Genomic DNA, 24,408 nt, shown 5'->3' with positions numbered 1-24,408 from the left:
AAGTCCATTGACGGATATCGCCTTTAGCAGGTGATCTCGGTTACAAATACTTGAATATAATTTTATACAAATCAGGAAAAAAACTCATCTTTCATGATGAAACGGAGCGTAAGGTCCTGTGTAATCCTTAACACAGTCGATAACACCCTGAGTCTAGAGGTGGTGGGTTAACCAACACAGCGACCCGAAGACAATTCCTGAGAAAGTGTATTTTCTTAAATGTGTTCTTTCAGATGGAACTGTACACAGAGGCCTTGCATGGGTTCTTAATTGTAAAACATTCCGAAATATTTCTGAAGATCAGGGGAGCACAAGTCTCTCAGATGCGTAGTTAATGAAACATTGACCGCATGTGTACTTTAGATGTCAAGATAGAAAAGTTTGCGTGGATATCATTCATAAAGAAAAACGCTGGATCGTCATGTGACTCGCTCGTGGTTGCTATAACATCAGGAAATAAACCACTTGGCAAGTTAACCTTGTTTGGTGATGTTTTCTTAACTCCTCCTACTTCCGACGTTGTCCAATGAAGAGAAACTTACGAAGTTATGGGAATTGATGTAAAAGGCGAGGCTCGGATAGTGCTTCTATAGATTGCTTAAGAGTGTGACTTCAGTAACTGTACTGGTGATTCAGAGTGAATTTCCACGGGAGATTTTATACTCGCCTGCAATTGGCACGCTTCTTTCACTCTCGGATCTATTAAACACACCGTCTTTGAGTTTTAAACAACGGCTCGTGGACTGGGAGATATAACAATTAAGACCCAAAAAGTTACAGTAAGTACCGCGTTATGCATTTAGATGGCGACCTTCTGGATTGACCGGAGTGTCCCAATGAGATATGTGGTCTGATTGATCTCTTTTGTTTGGGAATTGCCTCCGCTTTACAATACAACAGAATTGTTTGCGATCCGCCGGCCCACGTTCGTATTTCAATATCCAGACTTGACACAAACTCGGTATCTTCGAATTGGGGTGGGGGGAAATTTTCGCTGTGCTTATCATACAGTGAGTGATTCGGTGATATCTTAAAGCGTTTTGAGAAAGAGGGATTTAAATCAACCGACAGGAAAGCTCTGAACCGCGCCATTCAGCCCTCACATGGGCTTGATACAGTGTTTTTTTCGGCTGTGTGTTTGAAGTCGCTGTGGTTTAAATGCTCATCTCCACTCAGCAGAGGTGGTTTCAGAGTGCAACTATATAAAAATGCAAACTTGCAAAGACTATCCTCCTCCGGAGTGCGCCCATCTCGCTCTGTTGGAGTTCACATCCTTCCATTGTGAACTCAATTTGTTAAATTTGCATCTGGTTTAACCTTAATGAAGAATAATTATCAGTACTTGGTTCACAAAATGTAATGTATATATGGATCACTGTATTTTACATGGACTTGGTGTCAGTTTTATATAGGTATTTAATGTTATTTACAGTTTCCTGGAAAATAGTACTAAATGGTTCCTTGCAAATCCTTTGGAGTAGATCCGACCTGACATGAATATAGCAGCATTTAAAACACAAAGGTGAACCAAATACTGTATAATGAAAACAAGAACTAATGGTGGGGGGGGGGGAGATGTTTTGGTATTCAGTAAGATTATGGCTAATCTGATTGTTGGCCTCAACTCCACCTTCCTGTCTGATCACCTGTAATCTTTCTACAAAAATTTGTGTCAGTCATGAATATATTTAATGGAATTGCATCCATAGCTCTCTGGAGTCGGGCATTGAAAAGATTCCCAATCCTCTTTGTTGTATAGTTACAAAGAAGAGAAAATCTGCAGATGCCGGAAATCCAAGCAGCACACACACAAAATGCTGGAGGAGCTCAGCATTTTGTGTGTGTTGCTTGTTATCTAGCTGATGCTTTATCCTGAAACAATGTCTCCTTGTTTGAGACTACAGGAGAGAAATCCTCATGGTATCCACTTTGTCAAGCCACTTGCAAATTATGCATGCTTTAATAATATTAAAGCATGCATAATTTATTCTTAATTACAAAGAGCATAGTCCTAATTTATTTTTTTTCTCATCAAATATTCCCTTGAATCTACAAATCTATCCATCAGGAAGTAGATACTCAGGACTCACACCATCAGGTACAAGAGCGGTTATTACCCCTCAACCTTCAGGGCTCTTGAACCAAAGTGGATAACTTCATTCAGCTTCACTTGCCCCACCACTGAAGTGTTCCCACAATCTATGGACTCTCTTTCAAGGACTCTTCATCTCATGTTCTTGATATTTATCTCTCTTTTTTTATATCTTTGTATTTGCAGTTTGTTGTCTTTTGCACACTAGTTCTATGCCCAGTTGGTGTGGTCTTTCATTGACTCTATTATGGTTATTTGATTTATTTGATATGCCTGCAAAAGATGAATCTCAGGGTTGTATATGATGACGTATTGCTAATATATTTCCTTTGAACACTCAGTCCACCCATATCTCAAAGAGAAGCACATCCATCTTTGAGTGTACAGTAAAAACAGGGTTGTATCCAAAGTTATAGCCGCTTTTTGATTTTTTTTGATTACACATCATTCAACAGTGCATAGGTAGTGCAAGAAAAGTATGCATTAGTCACCTTGAATAACTTGGTCCATAGTTGCATTTTGAAGCAAAGAATTTGGATTTATGGCGCACATTTTATGATCTTAACAGTGTCACATGCTTTCAAGCCTCTGAAGTGCTGTCATTGTTGGAAATACAATAAAGGCTCTCAGCCAAATTGTGCACAACAAGGTTCCCTAGACTGTCACAAGATCATTGGCGAGGTAATATTTCGTCATTTTTGTTTGCCATTGGTCAGAACACAAAATGCAACTACCTCCATCCTTTTTTTCAAAGTTAACATGAATCTCTTCCCATGGATCATCTATATTAGCAGTTTAACATCTCAGCTGGTTCGGACAGTGCAGCACTTGTACAATAGTGGAATATTCAGATCTTGACTTGAGCGAAATTTAAAATGCAATGATCTGAAAAAGCAAAGATGGCTACCACTGAGTCAAGATTGGCAGAGAAGTGTAGTGATGTTGTCATTGCTTCCCTGTTCTTTTCCAAATCAAGCAGGCCTTCTAATCAGATTTCTCATTTTTCTTAATCATCTTGTTTCCAGATTCTCTTTTGGCCTAAACAAATAAGACTAAACAAATAAGTGAACTCTTGATGCACAAATGAGGAACAAAGTTGTTGATATGTGGTCTATCTGGAGAGGTTATTTCCATGTTATCATAAAACATTAGAGCAAACAATACTAAACACTCCCTCCAGCATCACTGATAGCTGTTCCCTGGGCAGTCTAATCTCATTTAGCTTTGCTTTGAAGGTTTACTTACGATTTCCAGATAAAGTCTTCAAAGGAGACAGGGTGGAGTCTTTCAAAGAATAATCTTTACAGAACCTACTTTCGGTAACAATCTTAAAGTAGACTTCATTCATCTAAAATGTTCCTGCCTTTGGTTATAGTCTGGTAGATTAAATATTAATCAGGGTGATATTTTGACAGCAGTTACCTTGACCAGGTGCTTGAGATGTGGGTGTATTTAATTACACTGAAATGAACTTGTGATCATCTGACGAATGATGTATGAGCCACACAAAACTAATCTCTAATATGATTAACTTCAGTGATGTATTCGCCCTCAGCAATGTGTGCGAAGTAGGAGTATAAACCGAATATATTGTCTGAGAGCCGCAGGGTTAGGGAGAGGAGCTGGCTTGAGAAATGATGGCATACACTCTCTGCAATTTTTGTATTTGAAGATGAAAATATTCATGTAAACTACTTCATTTCAGATTACAAACTACTGACTTGAAACAGAAATAGAATATGCAAAATACATTCTCTTCCCGAAATGTGCACTCTCATGTGAGACACCAGCCTGCACTTGAAAAGCCTTCTATGCATTTCCACCCACACAGAACACAGTAATCAGTAAAATCTGCCCCATGTATGTGACTGAAGTTCATCTCCCGTCTGCCTCTGTTTATGCATTTGCCTGCATGGAGCCATTGTTCATTACTGCTATTTTACAAAATACAATAGTCACTTTGCTAGAGTAAGCATGTATTCAGGGGGAATTGGGGATGCATTTAAAAGGAAGGTTTTAAAGAGCTGTAGTGGAAGACATGAAGTGGGCCAGTTGAAAATCGCTTTCTAACAGGATCCATTGTGAGACAACTCTGTTATGGGAGTTCATGAAAACCTTCAACAAACAAATTCCTTTCGGTTCCAGAAAGTTATATCTGATTAAAATCTGACCAAGTCAAATTAAAATGAACTAGCTCAAGATAGTCCATCTGAGTAATCTTATCCACAATGAAAATGTAAATTCAGTCATCTTTTTTTTTAATCTTATTGAGGTAATTTGAATGTTGGTTATGTAAAATATTGTTTTGACCCTGGACAGAACAAACCTACCTAGTACAAGATCTAACCTGGAGCAGACCTTAAGGTTGTGGTTTTTGGGTTCCAGCCAACATACACAGGCATATCTGCAATCCTGAGCCATCACTGACTCATAACTGCCTTGTATGCTCATCAGGTGTAAATGGAATAAAGTGTAATATTGTTTGGTACTGTCCACACTTGTCAGGATCAAGGCCAAATCCAAAAAAAAAACACATTTGACAGATTTGATTCTGATGAAATACTAACTTTGGCAGACATGAAAAGAGTCAGTTGACAAAAATGCTTTACATTGAAGAAGCTTTTCACTAAACTTGACCTGACTTTATGTACTCTAAACTAAAGTGATCTCATTTCAGTTTTGACTGTCAAGAAACTGGAGTCAACAGGCAAAACTGCTTTACACTGCACTAAGTAATTTTAAATTCAAACTGCCAGCAAAAATGTAACTCATTCCCAGAAATGGAATTGTTTATGCTAATTTAATCGTTTCCCTTTTGACCTCCACAGATCAAAATGTGTGACTTCATGAGAGATCAGGAAGCCCCTGTAGCTTTGGAATCCCGAGGCATACTTAAGGTAAGGTTTAATTACACAATACTGAACTCATACTGCATCATACTTTAAGAGTGTTAAGCCTTTCACACTTTAGAGAATGTCTTGCAGCCTGTGTAGCTTTTTTTTTATTGAGCCAGGTATGTTTAAATGAAAACAATTATAAGAAGTGGGGCTATGGTATGTATGTAATCTATAATGCAGTGGGGAATATATTGAGCCCAAACTTACTTTTGCAGAAAATCATGCGGATATCTGATATGTGTTTATTTCATAAGCTAATAGATCACCCTTAAACTATTTGAGCTGATTTCATACCAGGCCTTTTTTTAGAGGTGCTGTAAGGATCTGAAAAAGTTATTTCACTGTTGACTTAAGTGCTGACATTACCTGCAAAGTGATCATCTTAGTTTTAACGGAATCTATTCTGCCACTCTGCATGAGTAAAATTATTCCATTTCAGTGTGCTACCCATGGTGAGAGATTCCCTTTTTTCCATGTCATTGAAGTTATATTTTCTAATATTGTTGATCTGGTTAAAGAAAGCATGTAAACTTTTTCACATGAATGAAGATTTTTCTCTTATTTTAGACTGATGTTTCTTTGGGTAGGTTCCTGTTAAAACAATGATTTGGACAAATTTTCAATTTGTAATCTTAGACAAGTAAACTACCTAGAGGTTTGCTAAACTATACATATGAAAGCATGGCGTAATTGGAAAGCAAAGTCTGGTATGAACATGTTTCATCTTTTGATCTGTGTTCTAGAACTATACTGCACAAAAATAGGCCTTTGTTCCCAGGATACCTTTGCCATATCATTAAAAGAGCTATCCAATTAGTCACATTCCCTAAATTTTCCCAGCATACAACTTGTGTAACTTGCATCTAAGAGTTAAAACTGAATCAACTTCCACTGACTTTTCAGATAGAGCTTTCTAAATTACCATAATTTCTGGTATGTAGCGTTTAATATTTTGTGATGTCTTGGTGTGGAGGCTAATGCATTGTGTAATCAGAAACAGGGGTACAAAATGTTCCTTGGTTATAATCAATACACTACTGAATGAGTAATTCTATAAATGTTTAACTCATACCATATATGACTTTCTAGTTTACTCAATGTGTGGGTGTGCTCTTGATTATATAGTCTGGTGAACCTGTAAGTGATTCAAATATCGAGATAATCGCTGGGAAAAATAAGCTCCTATTCAGTTTATCATAAACACAAGAGATTCTACAAATGCTGGAAATCAAGCACAGCTCACACAAAATGCTGGCAGAACTCAGCAGCTCAGGCACCATCTATGGAAATGAATCAACAGTCAACATTTCAGGCTGAGACAGAGCACAGTCCTATTCACTCTAACAGTACAAAGTGTAGATTCCTTTGGAGTTGGTTACTTGTTTTATTACTGTTTAATCCTGGTCTAAGTTTGTAGACTGCCATTAGATAGCATTTGAAAAACTATTCTTTTCACTTGGTAATTCCAATTTAAAGTATCCCACTTACTAAATTTTACCAGAACAAGATTACATTTGCTATTCATTTCTAAATGCCCAGTGTTATACCTTGTTAGATATTTTTCCCATTATAGCAACTGCTATACCTTTGATCCAGAAACATTAAAGATACAGTGAGCCCCTATATGAGGATGATGCTGCTTGGCCTGCTGCGTTCACCAGCAACTTTGATGTATGTTGCATAGCATTGTGCTCTTGTTGTTTAAATAGTGTCTGATGTTCAGAATTAGAATCAGGTTTGTTATCACCGGCATGTGTCGTGAAATTTGTTAACTTAGCAGCAGCAGCTCAATACAATACATAATATAGAAGAGAAAAAATAAAAATAAATAAGGAAATCAATTACTATATATATTGAATAGATTAAAAATCATGCAAAAAAACATAATAAGTATTAGAAAAGTGAGGTAGTGTTCACGGGTTCAATGTTTATTCAGGAATCGGATGGCAGAGGGGCAGAAGCTGTTCCTGAATCACTGAGTGTGTGCCTTCAGGCTTCTGTACCTCCTACCTGATGGTAACAGTGAGAAAAGTGCATACCCTGGGTGCTGGAGGTCCTTAATAACAGACGCTGGCTTTCTGAGACACCGCTCCTTGAAGATCACAAGACAAAGGAGCAGAAGTAGGCCATTCGGCCCATCAAGTCTGCTCCGCAGCTCCCCCATAAGCTAAGCTATTCACCCATCTAGTTCCAATTTCCGGCTTTTTCCCCATATCCCTTGATACCCTGACTAATTAGATACCTGTCAATCTCCTCCTTAAACACTCTCAATGTTCTAGGTACAAAGATGTCCTGGGCACTTTGTAGGTTAGTACCCAAGATGGAGCTGACTAAATTTACAACCCTCTGCAGCTTCTTTCAGTTGTGTGCAGTTTAGCCGCACCCCACCCCCCCCCCCCAAACCAGACAGTGATGCAGCCTGTCAGAATGTTCTCCATGGTGCATCTTTAGAAGTCTTTGAGGGTACTTGTTGACAGACCAAATCTCTTCAAACTCCTAATGGAGTATAGTCGGGATCTTACCTTCTTTATAACTGCACTTGTATGTTGGAACCAGGTTAGGTACTCAGAGATCTTGACACCCAGGAACTTGAAACTGCTCACTCTCTCCACTTCCAATCCCTCTGAGGATTGGTATGTGTTCCTTCGTCTTGCCCTTCCTGAAGTCCACAATCAGCCCTTTCGTCTTACTGACCTTGAGTGCCAGGTTGTTGCTGTGGCACCATTCCAGTAGTTGGTATACCTCATTCCTGTACGCCTTCTCGTCTCCAACTGAGATTCTACCAACAATAGTTGTATCATCAGCAAATTTATAGATGGTATTTTGAGCAATGCATAGCCACATAGTCATGGGTTTAGAGAGAGTAGAACAGTGGGCTAAGCACACACCCCTGAGGTGCACCAATGTTAATCGTCAGCAAGGAGGAGATATTACCACCAATTTGCACAGATTGTGGTTCCTCTTACTACTGAAAATTCACTACAGATTCTTATCTAGAAACAGTCTCCATCAGACTTCTTCACATGTGTAGAACAGTTTCTGATGTTAGTGCCAAAATTATGAATATGTCAATTTTCCCTCCAGCATGAGGAGAATATGCCCACCTATTTGCATGGGATGCCGTTTCTACCTTTAAGAGAATGTTGGATAGGTACATGGATGGGGAGGGGTATGGTCCAGGTGCAGATAGATGGGACTTGTTTGACAGACTGGATGGGCTGAAGGGCCTGTTTCTGTGCTGAAATGCTTTATGCTTCTAATTAATAGCTATGGTAACAACACACCAAAGAGTAAAGCCCCATTCCTTACTCAGAAACTGTTAATCTCAACTGTAATACCGGATCTGAATTAATTTTACTTATGAATCTCATCTGGTAACAAGGACAAGTTGTTTGTTTGTTAAGAAAATTAATGTAGTTACTGCTTCCTTTTCAGCGTCAATCAGCATTTGACGTGCACGAACCGTTTGATACCACCGTTGATGGGTTCTTGTCACATTTCGACGAAGAGCAAAGTGTGCAGGAAGTTCCAACTGGCATGTCTGCCTTACTAAATGGTAAAATATGTTAAAAACTTGGAAACGTTAGTTATTGTTAATAGAACGATGCATGTAACCAGTTTTTGTGTCCATGTAGTCGTTATTAGTGCAGGTTTTAATGGATAAGCACATCAGCAGGGCTGGCATTGGTCACTTTTTCCCACGATCCCTTGTCTCTATGTCAGATTTGATATTCTTCCAGCTCAGGAGCTAGAGTATTATTTGACTTTGGCACTCTGTTCAATAGAAGATGTGGGGTGTTGAAATGAATTCTGCTCTTGATCATTCTTTGATAAGCCTTGTGAGAAGAATGGATTTCTATTAACGGAAAATTTAGTTTGAGCAGAGTTAGTTTTTTTTGGCATCTTCACCTTCAACCCATGACAACTTGGGTAAAGAATCAAAGAGCAATTGGAATTGTATCCCAGTCTGGGTCAATGCTTCATGAAAGCAAGGACAAGGCAGTTTTGTTTCTTACAGTGTTTTTGATTTCTATTTTAAGGACCAATCTGATGTTTTAAAATACAAATGTTTTCAAAACTAAACTTTCATTTCCCCTATGGCTCCACACTGTATGTGCCCATTGATGCACTTAAATATCAGATTCACCGTCCATCAGTACCCTAGAGAAACAAAACAGGAATCTGAAACAAAAATGAAATGCTGACAAAACACGGCTAGTCATACAGCTTCTGCATCTGCGGGAAGAGAAACCGGTCAGTGGTTTGAGCTTTTTTAGTTCAAGGAAATAGATTAACAATATTCCCGCTGCTATTTCAAAAGGAAGTGTCTCAGACCTGAAGCATTGATTGGGTTCTCTTTCCACGGATGCTGTTTGACTGCTGAGATCTACCAGCAATTATTTTTGGTCTATCATTGTCCCCTACTGTTAGCCAGAATAAATCATTGCAAGGTATTGGCAAATTTAGTAATCCAGCCACTTGAGAAACGATAGGGCCCCACTTTGGCTTTGAACTTCCTACTCCATTATGCTTGTGACATCACCCACACTCAAATCTAAGATTTCCATTTTTTCAAAGACAAAACCAACGCACTAATCTCAGTCAAGTAGCCTTGAGCACTAGTTAGAGGATTAAGTAAGTTATCCCTGGTGTCCAGGTCTCGTCGTGTTGCCAAACACTTGTCATTACCACTTCGTAGCTGCTTCTGTGTTACAAGTAGGATACATTACAACAGTGACTACACTTCCAAAGTACTTCATTGGCTTGAAGTGCTTTAAGACATCCTAAAAGACATATCCATATAATTCGGGTCTCCCTTTGAAAGTAATTAAAATAAAAGGCTTATGAGTCCCAATTCTCACTCAGTGGCCACTTTATTAGGCAGCTCCTATACCTAATATTGTGACCATTGAGCAGTGGTCTTCTGCTGCTGTAGCCCATCAACTTCAAGCTCTGATCTGTTGTGCGTTCAGAGATCCTCTTCTGACCACTACTGTTGTAACAAATGGTTATTTGAATTGCTGTTGCCTTCCTGTCAGCTTGAACCAATCTGGCCATTCTCCTCTGACTTCTCTCATTAACAAGGCGTTTTCACTCACAGATTTTCTCTGTTTTTCACACGATTCCCTCTCAGCTGCAGAAACTATTCCTGAAAATCCCAGGAGACCAGCAGTTTCTGTGATACACAAACCACCCCATCTGACACCAGCAATCATTCCATGGTCAAAGTCACTCAGATCACATTTCTTTCCCGTTCTGGTGTTTGGGAACACCAGAATGCTCTATGCATTGAGTTGCTGCCACATAGAACATAGAACAGTACAGCACAGTACAGCCCCTTCGGCCCACAATGTTGTGCCGACCCTCAAACCCTGCCTCCCATATAAGCCCCCACCTTAAATTCCTCCATATACCTGTCTAGTAGTCTCTTAAACTTCACTAGTGTATCTGCCTCCACCATTGTCTCAGGCAGTGCATTCCATGCACCAACTACTCTCTGAGTAAAAAAACTTTCCTCTAATATCCCCCTTGAACTTCATCCCCCTTGAACTTCCCACCCCTTACCTTAAAGCCATGTCCTCTTGTATTGAGCAGTGGTGCCCTGGGGAAGAGGCACTGGCTATCCATTCTATCTATTCCTCTTATTATCTTGTACACCTCTATCATGTCTCCTCTCATCCTCCTTCTCTCCAAAGAGTAAAGCCCTTGTAGAAGCTATATCGCATGATTGGTTGATTTAGATATTTGCCTTACTGAGCAGGTGTACCTAATATAGTGGCCACTGAATTCAAGTTTCCTGGGACAATAAATGATCAATATTTCACATCATTCCAAAATCTCCTGTTGATACTGGTATCATTAAAGTACAGCTTGGATCTTTATCAACAGTGTATCGCTGCAGTGGAGCGTGCATCAAGTTTCAAATTCCTTGGTGTCCACATTTCTGAGGATCTCACCTGGTCCCTGAACTCCTCCATCCTGATCAAAAAGGCGCAACAGCATCTTTATTTCCTGTGGAGCATCAAGAAAGCTCACCTCTGTCCCAGAATACTGACGGATTTTTATCGCTGTACCATTGAGAGCATACTCACCAACTGCATCTCAGTGTGGTATGGCACTTGTCCCGTATCGGACCTCAAACACTCCAGCGTGTGGTGAAAACTGCCCAGCGGATTATCGGCACCCAATTATCCACCATTGAGAAAATCTACCATAAATGCTGCCTGAGCAGGGCGAAAAGCATTATCAAGGATGCATCTCACCCTAACCATGGACTTTTTACTCTCCTCCCATCCGATAGGCGCTACAGGAGCCTCCACTCCCAGAAACCAGCAGGCACAGGAAGAGCTTCTTCCCTGAGGCTGTGACCCTGCTGTGCTGAACCTCACATCACAGTGCTAAGCAGTATTGCACCCATATTGTACTGTCTCAGTACTTTTATATTTGTGTGCTGTAGCACTTACTTTTTATTCACAGTTATTTTGTAAATAACACTATTCTTTGCATTTCTGGTTAGATGCTAACTGCATTTCATTGGCTTTGTATCTGTACTCGGCACAATGACAATAAAGTTGAATCTAATGTAATCTAAATTCAAGGGGAATGGTCGGACCTCCTGCTACTTTAATGTCTTATCTTAAAACTTCATGTATTTAGTGGGTCAGACTGTGTTCAGCACATCAACAAAACATTGAAAGGGAATGCTTGCTTTATGGAATGCCTTTTTCGGGATGAAGGTGTTATTTCTTGGCTTTTTCTCTCTCACTGCAGATGTTGGAACCAATGAAGTTCCACTCCTAACACCTGTCAGCAAGGCCGTCATGAGCCAGGCACTCAAAGAGAGCTTCAGTGGTTTCGTCAAAGAGAGCCGACGCCTCGGCATCCCGAAAGGTGACCTTTTGGATGGGAAACGCTATATTTAACTTGTAGTTGAGTGAAGTTCTTGCAAGTGACCATAAACTTTCAGAATGATATCTGAGCACAGTTAGTTGCTGGGTCAAAATACTGGAACTGGTTACCCTACAGCATACCATCTGGACTGACCTCAAGGGGAGGCTTACCAGCATCCACCTGAGGTTGACTAGGAATGGAAAATAAGTATTGGTTGACCAGTATCGCATTTCATGTGTACATAAATGTTTATTGGTTAGAAAGGGAGCTCAACAGAATAGAAAATCCAAATGTAATTTCATCAAACCACCAAAGACACACACTCAAATATGACCTTTGAAACTGAAAGGTTCATAGTAACTCCGCTCGTAGAGCCACTGTCTCACAGTGTGAGGGACCTGATTTAATCCATGCCTTGGGTCCCGATGGTCTGAAATGTGTACATTCGTCCTATGACCTCGGATTTTCTCCGGGGAATCTGGTTTCTTCCCTAATCTCGAAGGCATTTGGTCTGTAGGGCTATTGGCCATTGTTAATCGTCCCAAGTGTGTAGAAGAGTGGAAATCTAAGGGGAGTTGATGGTCATGGGGGGAGAATAAAAATAAGGAATCAATGTAGAATATGGTTGATGATCAGCAGAGACAAAGAGGGCTGAAGGGTCTGATTCTATACTATATGTGTGACTAAGATGTGACTCAGTTAATTGCAATTCCTGCCACTCAAAGGCTGGTTAAACGGAAAGAGGATAAGTTTGATTCACAAGTGTGAAATAATTTTTTTTCCAAGCTGATGACTGGGTGCATTTAGGGAAGTGGAGGTGCACTGTGGGTGCTTGGTTTAAATTGTTGCTTAGTAATGCTTTCTGAGAAGTGTGCGAAGTATGTGGTTATGAATGGTGCACACTGCCAGAGGGGAACTCCGGCCTTTGGCCATACAGTAGAATCAGTCACCACCTTCAGCAGAATAAACTTGAATGAAGTTGATGACATTTTTGTTCTACTTTTAGAGATGGCACAGTCACTTCCCATTTTTAAAAATGCATTCAGATTAATGCAGTATACACGTCTTAATCCTGCCAGTGCCACAGTATTTGAACTAATCTAAACAAAAGAATTCAGCTTTGGAGAAACTGAATGGTTAGTTCGTCTCAAACAGGAGATTTTTGTTTCCAAAACACAAGAAATTCTGCAGATGCTGGAAATCCAGAGTAACACACAGAAAATGCTGGGGGCACCCAACAGGTCAGGCAGTGGTCTCAGCCAGAAATGTCAATTCTTTTATTCTTTTCCATAAATGTTGCCTGACCTGCTGAACTCCTCCAGAATTTTATGATTTTTTTTTCTTCTTCTTTTCCAAGCTTTGCAATAACTTGACACTTTCCTCTTCTTCCCAGACCCTCATGTTTGGACTGAACAGCAAGTTGGTCAGTGGCTACACTGGGCTGTCAATGAGTTCAGTCTGCAGAATGTCAACTTCCAAAAATTCTACAAGACTGGTCGAGTTCTGTGTGACCTTGGGAAAGAACGTTTTCTCGAGCTGGCACCTGACTTCATTGGAGATATTCTCTGGGAACACCTGGAACAGCTAATGAAAGGTACAGCAGTGACCTGATACACTTTTCATTTTAAAAAGCGTGGAACAAATGACCCAATTATAAGCATTTCTAAATCAGGAGAAACTGTTCTGCATTATTTTCAAATGTTTGCTGGTGGATATATTACAGAATCGGTCTTTTAATTTTTATTTTCCCCCTTTTACTTCTCTCTAATAATGTTGTCTGTTCTCCCATATTTTGGTAGCCTGTGCATGAAACTTGATTGTAAATAACGTGACCATTCAATTACAAACAGCATCACACTTCCTGCCCACAAGAATGCAAGTACTTGTTCCTCAAGCAATGATAACAGCCTAAGCTTCCCTTCTTTGATAAGAGACAGACAGAGGATAGACTGAATCTTTTTCCCAGGTTGGAAATGGCCAATACAAGGGGACATACCTTTCTCCAATAACCTTAAAGTTATAAGGATATTTTTTTATAATATATACAGTGGGTGTGTGGAACGCACTACTAGGGTGGCGGTAGAGGCAGATACATTAGGGACGTTTAAGGAACATGGATAATAGAAAAATGGAGGCTAGGTAGGAGGGTAGGACTCAATTAATCTTGGAGTAGTTTAAAAGGTCGGCACAACGTTATGGGCTGAAGGGCCTGTACCATGCTGTAATGTTCTATGTTTTAACCCAGAGACCAATTCTAGAACTACTTGGAAGGCAGCAAACACCAACGCTCTAACTTTAAAGCTTTTCAGATTCCTATATTTCAGTTAATCACTGGATAAGATAACTTGTCCTAGAGCACTACAGCATAGAAACAGGCTCTTCAACACATCTTATTGATGCTGAACTATTGATCTGCCTGCTCCCGTCGACATGCACCTGGACCATAGCCCTCCATACTCCTCCCTTTCCAAATTTATCCTGAATGTTGAAGTTGAACCTGAATCCACAACTTCTGCTGGCAGCTCATTCCAGACTCAAGTGAAGAAGTTCCCCCTTAAACATCTCACCTTCCACCTTTCTAAGTAATGACTTCTCGTTCTAGTCTCGCCCAACCTCAGTGGAAAAAGCCTGCTTGCAATTACCCTTCGTATACCTCTATTAAATCTATACTCTTCATATACCTCTCTCAAATCTCCCCTCAATCTCCTACGCTTTAGGGAATAAAGTTCTAACCCAATCAACTTCATCGTTTAACAGTGAGCTTTAAGCCCAAGTTGTATATTAATATGTATTTTGTTTTGTTATAATGGTTAGGTGCATTGCATTCCTAATTCAGTTTGACATATGTCAGATGTAAAGCTCCTCTCTCAATTGCTCCGACAAAATCCTTTTGCCGTAGGTTAGAGTGTCCTGCTCTCTGTTTGACCACAAAGCCACTGTTGAGATCAAATATGGGATGAGATTGCAGAAATCTATTTTATTACAGACTGAATCACTGTCTATATTGAAGAAGCCATGGGGCTTCACCAGCTGGTTTGATTGGGAAAATGACTTGGTGAATAAGATTTGATTTAATCCCTTCAGACTCTCCCAGATTTTAACTACATATTAAGGCAACATGATGAGCTATTTTTGAATATGGATATCAAAACTAAGTGCTCAGGTCAACCTCAAGCTCTCAATAAAAGAATGAAGCCCAGCTAAAAGGCTCATTTTTAAACATTTACTTTTCCAAATCAGATTGTTTACATTTGTAGTGGGTGTCTATGATCACAGCAGCTGTTTTGATGCTGAGTAGTGAAGACAAGGGGAAAATGGAATCTCCTAAATGCAGAGAGGGCTTGTCTGATTTCCCCATCCCTCACTTTCGGTGCCAGCATGTTAAAGTCTGTAGACTTGCAACATTGGCTTTATCATCTCAGGTTCTTGATCTCAGATGACTTGCTTACTGCCTGTTTTGCTGCTGGCACTTCGGGCAGCAATGAAAGTCCTCCATTTTCATTGCTGGTTCCATAACAAGTTTTTTTTTCCCAAACCAGTCAGGGTTGTTAGCCCCAAGCTGAACCCCTGAACCTGGATGGCCCACGGACCACTCTTGAGTCTGGCCTCTACCCTTTGACCTGTTTGGCATGGGTGTCCCTACCAAGAATCGAAGCACAGGGACCTGACTCCATCCAACATAGCTCTCCAGGTCATTGAGGCACACGAGCCTCTGAACCATACAACAAAGTTGGGGTCCTCTCTGATAAGATCTCAGATGAGCTGTCAAGTAATTCTGATCAAAGTTATTGAATTGATAGTTTGAAATCCAGTCAGTCCTTGTGTAAAATCGTAAGTATTCGCTGTAATTTTTGTAATCTTATTTTTACCACCTTTAGTAATTTGTTTCTTTGTTATCATTCTAGATTGCCAGGAAGCATCACAGCAGAACTATCTGGGGAACTCTGCTCTTATCAGTGGAAACTCAAACTGGGTGGAAAATAATTCATTTGGTACGTCCTCTCCATATCCCCTAAAAAGTATCTCCTGACAATGACCTGCAAGCCCAGGGGTGGCAGACTTATGAAACTTGTGCCTAAGATGGCACATGCAAAAATTTTGTTGGCACAAGGCATGCAGTGCTGTTCCTCGATTCTTTAAAACCCACCCATAATAAAAAGATGCCTCATGAATATCTTTACTGCCAAATGAAACAGTAAATTATTTTGTACAACCCAAGAGCAGTGAGATGTTTTTCATGGGAAATGTCTTCTGCCTGTTTGGTGCCAGTTGTGAGAACTAGTGATGTTGGGTGATACATTTTGAAATCCTTACAGACCTGGTGTACACATCAGTATTTTGATAGTAACTGGTTAAAATATAATTTTTTTAAAAAAATGTCAACTGTTTACTCATTTCCATAGATGCTGCCTGGACTGCGAGTTCCTCCAGCATTTTGTGTGTGATGCTTGGAATTCTAGCATCTGCAGATTTTCTCTTGTATGTTATTTAGAAATGATGTTATTTTTAAACTCCACACACACAAAATATTGGAGGAAATTGGCAAGTCAAATTGGAAAAGAGTAAACAGTTGACTTTTTGAGCTGAGACCTTTCTTCAGGACTTGGAAGGAAGGGGGAATAAAAAGGTGCGGAGAGGGGAATGGGGCTAACTGGAAGATACCCCACTTTACCCACTTGTCTCAATTGTCTATTTTAAAGATTAATATCTTTGAGCAAGTTTTCTAAAATGCTTTATTTATTTCAATCTGTTATAATTTTATTAATAGTAAAACAATGAACACACAAAGCAACAAGGGTCATCCTTATTCATTAAGTCCATAATCATTATTACTAATTCTTTAACCAGTGATAATCTCTTCTCAATTAGGAGAGATATTTTTAGAATATCGCCAATTTGAGCACAAGATCTTAAGGCATATAAAGAAACGCACAAACTTGCAGGCTTTCAATTCTATAAGTGGTTCTATTTATAGGACTGTGGTGTAAAACATGCCAGATACTATTTAAGACATTTTTTAATATGGACAGATTGGATTTGTTGATCTTGGTTCAGAGAAAACTCAGAGATGAATACCAATGTAACCAATTTGACCTAAAGTCTGTTTCCTTCATTTTTTTTTCTGAAGCAATATAATTTGACCTCCTTAAAAATAAAGCGGGTAAGTTTTATTTTCTCTTTGAGAAAATTGTGGACTTTTGGCTTGATCTTTGACTGCAAGTTTAAGCATGAATTCAGAGCATATAGTGGATCCAACTTTCCATGCGGTGGTCAGTTCAGTTAGTTCAACTGTGTCATGATTTGGAGAAAGAATGAAACTAGGGGAGCATACTTGTTGGATGTAACATGAGTTACCGCATAGGAGCCAAGTGGTGGTAGCCACCAAAGAAGATCAAATAGCTCCAGACAATATTGGAAGTAATAACTGGTAACGTTTTTTGCGGTGAAGTTTGTTGGCTGTATCCCAGTCAAAGGAAACTGAAAAGGTAGTTTGTATATCATTCTTAATGAAGTGCTTTTTAAAAATTTTTAGAATTCAATTCGAATCAACTTCAGTGTGGGAACCTGTTCTCTGATTTTACTGGAAGCTTCCTCTCTGAATTGCATCAAATTTCATCAGATTCAAACAACCAGGATTTTCTTGGCTTGAACCACAGTTTTGGAATCCTTGCCAATCCTCAAATGGATAAAGTTGAGATGGGCTACTACTCCATGCGACAGAAGGAAATAACTGACAGCAACTTGCATGTGGGAGTCATTGTCCCTGGTGAGTATGTGTGGTGAAGCTACGTACAGAGATGGAATGTAAAATGTCTGACCTAGTGATAGCAACGAGCTCAGAAGAGGAAGCTTTTTGTGGTTCTGAAATGTTGGTTGCTGATAGTAGCCACTGCCTCAAATAGAAAATTTTGTACAGTGGAACAGGGTGACCTCAAAGGAAATTGAATCATATCTGGGGTTATGTCAGGCCTTGGCTTGGCTTGGTGCCTTAATGTCCCTGAGAGCAGTGTTGGCTGGAGTCAGCACATTATGCTTTGACTCTTGGTAGGGTCACACATGCCAAATAGGTCAAAGGGTAGAGCTGAGACTAAGAGTGGTCCACCGGTCCTCCAGGTTCAGGGGCTCAGCTCAGGGCTAACAAAATTGTTACAGAAACAGCAATGAAGAACCCTTCTACATCTCAGTACAATGGTACTCTTGAGTCTCCACCTAGGACTCGCACTACTGACAGTGGTAAAAGCCAAGAGGAAGCTCTGACATGATTGAAGCCCTGTACCCCACCAGAGATGGATTGCTTGCTTGCTGCCCTAACTGCCAGCGGCATAACAGGCAGTAAGTTAGGTTATGATAGGATAGTCGTTTACAATGATGGGAGTGTCTCAGAGTATATACATACAAGATGAAGGGAGGGTCACTTAAAACTAAGGTAAGTATATAAATAAGTTCTTGCAGAGGATGTTGATAATATGGAACTCCCATTACTAAGGATTGCGGAGTTTGAGCCCTTGGTGCTTGGAGAAAATAGGTAATATTTGTTTGGAAAGAACCTGAAATTGGGTGTTAAGTGGAACGGGTAGAAATGGGTTGAGGTCTGGGGCAGATTATGGGGTTTGTCTGAAGATTCCCTTATCTGTAGTTGAAGAATGAATTTTACTTGTCCTCTTTTACAGTTGAGAGCAGAACCCAGAGTTCCTTTGAAAGTGCAGACAGTTTTGATGGCACAGACCCCCTGTTGAAATCTTGGAACAGCCAGTCATCTTTATGTGATGTGCAGCGTGTCCCTTCGCAGGACAGTTTTGAAGATGATTGTACCCACTCCCTGTGTCCAAACAAACCCAATATCTCATTCAAAGACTACATCGAAGAGAGGAAAGAGCCACTGGAACAAGGGAAACCAGTCATCCCTGCTGCAGTCCTTGCTGGACTCACAGGTAAGCGATCTTTGTCCCAATGGTTTTCTTGAGACCATAAGATAAAGAAGCAGAATTAGGCTATTTGGCTCATCGAGTCTGCTCTGCCATTTCATCTTGGCTGATCCATTTCCCCTCCAACCCCCCCAGCCCAAACTCCTGCCTTCTCCCCATAATCCCTTCGTGCCCTGACTAATCAAGAATCCATCAACCTCTACCCTAAGTACACCCAATGAATTGGTCTCCATAGCCACCTATGGCAAAGAATTCCACGGATTCACCACTCTCTGGCTAAAGAAATCCCTCATCTCTATTCTAAAAGGAGGTCCCTCTATTCTGAGGCTGTCCTCTGGTCTTTGTCTCCCCCCACCTTTGGAAACATCCTCTCCGCATCCACTCTATTGAGACTTTTCTACGTTCGATGGGCTTCAACGATGTCACCCGTCATTCTTCTGAATTACAGTGAGTAGAGGCCCAAAGCCATCAAATGTTCCTTCTATGACAAGCCTTTCAATCCTGGAATCATTTTCTATTTTCCAAACAAAAGAAAGCGGTGTCCCACTACTATTCTGCTGGAAACCAACAAATTTGAAAGGGAAAAAAAAAGTTTAGTTTTGGAAAGGGATTGCTATCTGCTAAGAGTAGAGAGGGGCTAAATGTTCAGCCCTTTGTAGATGCATCACTTCTCTCTAGCCTAGTGATCAGTCACTTCACTTCTATTTTACACTGAGTTCTGATGAGGAGGCAAGTGACTAACGGTGCAAGCTAAATCGTTTGTCCTAAATGAAAAACCACTCACTTCCTGTTTGCACACAAATCACTTCAGTTTTTGATTTCTGCCACACATGGTGTAAATTGAATACCTTTTTGTCAAGTTTGTTTCCAAAATACTGATTCTAGTATTAAAAATAACATTTTAAAACTTGTTTCCTCTTTTAATTCCACAGGAAGCGGGCCCATTCAACTTTGGCAATTTCTCTTGGAACTACTGACAGATAAATCCTGCCAGACATTTATCAGCTGGACAGGGGATGGATGGGAGTTTAAACTGACTGACCCTGATGAAGTAAGAATCCCTGTGTCACATTATGTGCATGTGAAAACTGTATTGTGGTGTAGTCATACCAGTAGCATTTAATGGAGGGAAAATAGATCATTAGTTTTTTATTGTCACGTGTACTGAGGTGCAGTGGCAAAACTTTTTGCATGCCATCGATACTGATTGTTTCATCGCATTGGTACATCCATCGAGGTAGAACAAATTAAAAACAACCAACAGAATGCCAGATTATAATGTTACAGTTAGAGAAAGTAGCGGGTGGTTAAGGGTCAAGGCCATGACAAGGTAGATTTTGAGGTGAAGAATCTATCTTGTATGAGATGATGGTCCAAAAGTATGAAAACAGAGCAATATGTGTTTTCAGGTTGTTGTAACTTCTGACCAATTGAGCTGGTGGCAGAGAGAAGAGGGAATTGGGGTCTCTTATGTTGGCTGCTTTGCTGAGGCAGTGAGAATTGTAGACATAGTCCAGAAAGAGGCTGGTTTCCATGATGCGCTGAGCTGTGTTCACAACCCTCTGCAGATTGTGGTTTTGGGCAGGATAGTTGCATTACCAAGCCATGATGCAAGCAGATAAGATGCTTTATATTAAGCACCAAAAAAAAAATTGAGGGTCAGCGGGGACATGCTCCACATGCATCAGATTCTGAAAGCTTGTTTCAAAGTCTCCAACTAAGTTTGATGTTCGTTCATTTGTGTATTGATTTTAGTATAAGAACTAGAGGTGAAATCATTCAGTGGCGTATGTAATAATTATTGATATTTAGCAAGTCTAGATACAATTTTACACAGTTACACAAACTAATTTAAAAAATGAATACCGCAACTTGAATAGTTGTAATATTGTCAAATGCTGAATTCTTGGGAGAGATCATTTGAATAAGAGGCATCCAGAGTCTTCTGAATTAAACAGGGCATTTCAGGGTTTTGCTGTTTGACTCTTAGTTTAACTTTCAAACTTCAATCGTAACGTAACTAAAAGGAAGGTGATGTTCAGTGACTAGATTTCATGTTGTCCTTGCTCAAGAGTTGGGAGATGGAACTTTCCATTCCGTACTCCAAGTGACAGCCTGCTCTAAGTGAAAATGATAGATACAGCTCAGACCATCATGGACAAAACCCTCCCCACCAGAGAGCATTGCCTGAAGAAAGCAACATCTATTATCAAGGTCCCCACCAGCCAGGCCATGCTCTCTTCTCGCTACTACCATCAGGCAGGAGGAACGGGAGCCTTAGGTCCTAGATCACTTGGGGTCAGGGATAGTTATTACCCTGCAGCCACCTGGCTCCTGAACTAACAAGGATAACTGAACGGACTCCACAACCTCTTTCAGGATTTGTGTTCCCAGTAGTTTTATTTGCACAATTTGTCTTTTGCATGTTGGTTATTTGTCAGTCTTTTGCATAGTTTTTTCATTGATTCTACTGTATTTATTTTGAAGAAAATGAATCACAGGGTTGTAGATGGTGACGTATACTTTGATAATAAATTCACCTTCAAGTTTGATATCCAACGCCAAGGGACCTTGAGGAGGGCTAGATCAAAGTTAAGTTACTCCTCTAGAAAAGAGGCAGGGCTTGGATCAAAGCAGCACTCATAAGTCTGGTTACAAAAAAAGTATAAACTGTTCAGTTGCTCATACAGAATGAAACAAAAATTGAGTAGAGATATGAGGGGTGTAAAGAATGTGAGAAAATAATTGTAGTCACACTCCAATGCCAATTTACACCTGTTGGTTGACCATTACTGAATTCTGACGCACACTGATTTATTTTTTTTCAATTTCTAAATTGACTAAATGCTCATTTCTGGTTGCCACACAGGTCGCTCGTCGATGGGGCAAGCGCAAGAACAAACCCAAAATGAATTATGAAAAGCTGAGCCGAGGGCTGCGTTATTACTATGATAAGAACATCATTCATAAGACGTCGGGCAAGAGATACGTCTACCGCTTTGTCTGTGACCTGCACAACTGGCTGGGTTACACCGCAGAGGAGCTTCATGCACAGCTGGGCGTGCAGCCGGACACAGAGGATTGAAATATTTACTGCATCTGTGGGGCTGAAGCTGCTAGCAGTGTGAATGTGACGGGTGCTAGTCAAATTTCACTCTGAACTGGTCCGATGCGGTGAGAGATGCAGTCAGTGGTTGCATAATGAGGAGTGGTACCACAGAGGCATCTTGCTTTGCCAAAGACAAAACTGGTGACAAACATTTTCCTGTACTCTTAACTAGTGGAGTTGTGCGGTATTAACAAGTTGTATCATCAGTTTAGTTTAGCAATGTGGTTTTATCCTTCTGATTGTGAATTGCCAAATTCTAAAACAAGCTTTATTCTTAATTGGGTGAGCTCTAGTTACAAGCCATCCAGTGTCAGTGAGAACTTGTTTAATGTGGCATGGGTAAGGCTGATTTTTCTAAAGTTTCAAACCAAAGAAATTGCCATAAAGTTGGAGGCTTTTGTTTGTATGCGCAGCTCACTCCTACTCCCAGGTGCACAGTGCCTGCCCTTTCACCTTTCACCTGTAACCAATCAATATTTCTGTCACATAAAACTGATCAGGATTTCTGTGTTACAGATCAGCTTAGCATAGATACAGTTTGCTAGACTTGTACAAGATATTTGGGCCCACAAAAATGTTGGTAGTTTGCAGACGATGCTGCATTCTCCTTTGTTTATTACTTCACTAAATGAAGCAGTTGCTCAAGGTCAGTTTCTGCCAAACAAAATGGAAGTATTAAACTGTGACCTAGCAATTATCTGGAAATATTTTGAAAACATAAGATTTACCCAGGTCTCTTTATCTATTCCAATAATGGTTTGTAAACCCAACCAGATTGCCTATCTGGTTTTTTCATATGCCTATTGTTTAAAATGGGAGTGCTTCTCTAAAATAGCAATTTTATTAGATACGTGATAGGTATCTTTTTTTTAAATCAAAGATTAAATATTGCTACACAATAAAAGTATCTGGCAGCTGTTTCCTATCACACAACTTATCGGTCATTGCTGCCAAGGTTAGGGCATTGTGCAAGGCTGCTGCAAAGCTTCAAGCCTTTGAAGTTTACACAATTGTAAGGATTTCAGGAAGTAGTGAGAAGGCAGTAGCACTCATAGGATGTCATGAAATTATTGTTTTTCGTCCTGTGCATTCTAAAGCTTCTGTAAATATTTCATAACAATAGCTTGCTAATAGGGATGCAGCAAATATTTTTGATACCTCTTCAGCACTTTGAGCATATTTCCCTTTAATTCTATTGGTTATTCAATGGAAAATACAGTCAACTTGTGTATGACTGGGTCATGATATTCAAGTTGATTCCAGGACATAGATACTCATTCAATGGAAGTGATCTTTAATTAACAAAAAAATGATTTAAAATGAATGTAAAGTGTTTTTTTTGTATGCTATCCCCTGTAACACCTCCAACCTGTTACATATTTGCAAAGAAAAAGCATCTATCCAACCCGAAGATGTCGATTAGCCACTGTATTGCTTTAATTCAAAAACAATTTCTGCATGCCAGTTTACTTTGAGACAGGATAAAAGGGGATTAATTTTTTTACATAAGTTATAACCCTCCTCGGGGCTGATGTTGCAGCTGGTCATCTGCATTGAATTTCAAATTTGTTTTAAATTGAATGAGCTAGGAAAGTATTTTTAATACCATTAGGGCTTTCTGAATGCAGAACAATGTACAGTTTTTGTATAGCAACATGAATTTGTATCATTTATTTGTATAAATGGTTGTGGTTTTGATATATTTTTGAAATAAATCAATTTTCTGAAGTACCTTGCACTTTTTTTTCAGAAACACTGTTTTTTAAAAAAAAAATTAAACGAAGTTTCTGACTGTTAGAGATCTGTATAGATCCCAGGAGAAATCTGTACATCATAATCAGGAGTACTTGTACATTCCCTTTACAATAAAGGCCAGAGCCTACTGGAAAATAAACTTAAAAGGAGTAGGCTGTACAAGACACATTCACAGGCAACACAGCTCTGTTTCCAGGTATCACAGTTAGGGCACCTCGTACCACTTCCTCTACCGCTCCCTCTTTCCTTTCCACTTATTGTGAAGGGTTTGGCCTGAAATATTGATTGTTTATTCCCCTCCACAGATGCTGCCTGACCTCCCGACCTGCTGAGTTCCTCCAGCATTGTGCGCGTATGTGTGTGTGGTGGGGGATGGAGGGACTGTGTGCATGGCTCTGGATTTCCAGAATCTCATCTGTTTGTTTTGTAATTTGCTTTGTATTCCAGTAAGTAAAGTGAATAGGCAGATTGTCTTATAGAAGAAGTTGGAGAGGCCAGAGTCACGCCCACTGGAGATTAAACAACTTTGAATTGTTCTTGTGTCATTTCCAGTAGACAATTGTAAAGGAGAACAAAATAATCATTACTCCGGATTCAATGCACCACAAAAAAAACAAAGATAAAGAACACAATTTAAAAAGAAAACACGATAAATATAAATACATAAGAAGAAAGCTTACAGACACTGTTTGCATGTCCATAAAGTGCACGAGGCACAGGAGTGCCTGTACATAAGGT

The 24,408-nt window shown here is 39.9% G+C and overlaps 1 protein-coding gene across 1 annotated transcript; it reads left to right on the top strand.

The window, feature by feature from the left end:
• Window positions 1-565: 565 nt before the first annotated feature.
• ets2 (v-ets avian erythroblastosis virus E26 oncogene homolog 2) lies at window positions 566-23,639 on the top strand. The gene is made up of 10 exons (XM_063050366.1): window positions 566-779; window positions 4,921-4,989; window positions 8,425-8,545; window positions 11,761-11,880; window positions 13,274-13,474; window positions 15,786-15,872; window positions 17,414-17,647; window positions 18,552-18,812; window positions 19,739-19,857; window positions 21,676-23,639. The coding sequence occupies exons 2-10, from the start codon at window positions 4,927-4,929 to the stop codon at window positions 21,889-21,891; spliced, it is 1,422 nt and encodes a 473-aa protein (XP_062906436.1). The 5' UTR covers window positions 566-779; window positions 4,921-4,926; the 3' UTR covers window positions 21,892-23,639.
• Window positions 23,640-24,408: the final 769 nt, after the last annotated feature.

This window comes from Mobula hypostoma, chromosome 6 (genome assembly GCF_963921235.1).
Source record: "Mobula hypostoma chromosome 6, sMobHyp1.1, whole genome shotgun sequence".
Lineage (NCBI taxonomy): Eukaryota > Metazoa > Chordata > Chondrichthyes > Myliobatiformes > Myliobatidae > Mobula > Mobula hypostoma.
The sequence above is the reverse complement of the archived record's forward strand: the minus strand, read 5'-3'. Positions and strand labels throughout refer to the sequence as shown.

Excerpts from the sequence above, each read along its gene's own strand:
- ets2 (XM_063050366.1), top strand. The coding sequence starts at position 4,927 with ATGTGTGACTTCATGAGAGATCAGGAAGCCCCTGTAGCTTTGGAATCC. Across the intron at positions 13,475-15,785 it reads CCTGGAACAGCTAATGAAAG|ATTGCCAGGAAGCATCACAG; the intron begins GTACAGCAGTGA and ends TTATCATTCTAG. Across the intron at positions 15,873-17,413 it reads GGTGGAAAATAATTCATTTG|AATTCAATTCGAATCAACTT; the intron begins GTACGTCCTCTC and ends AAAAATTTTTAG.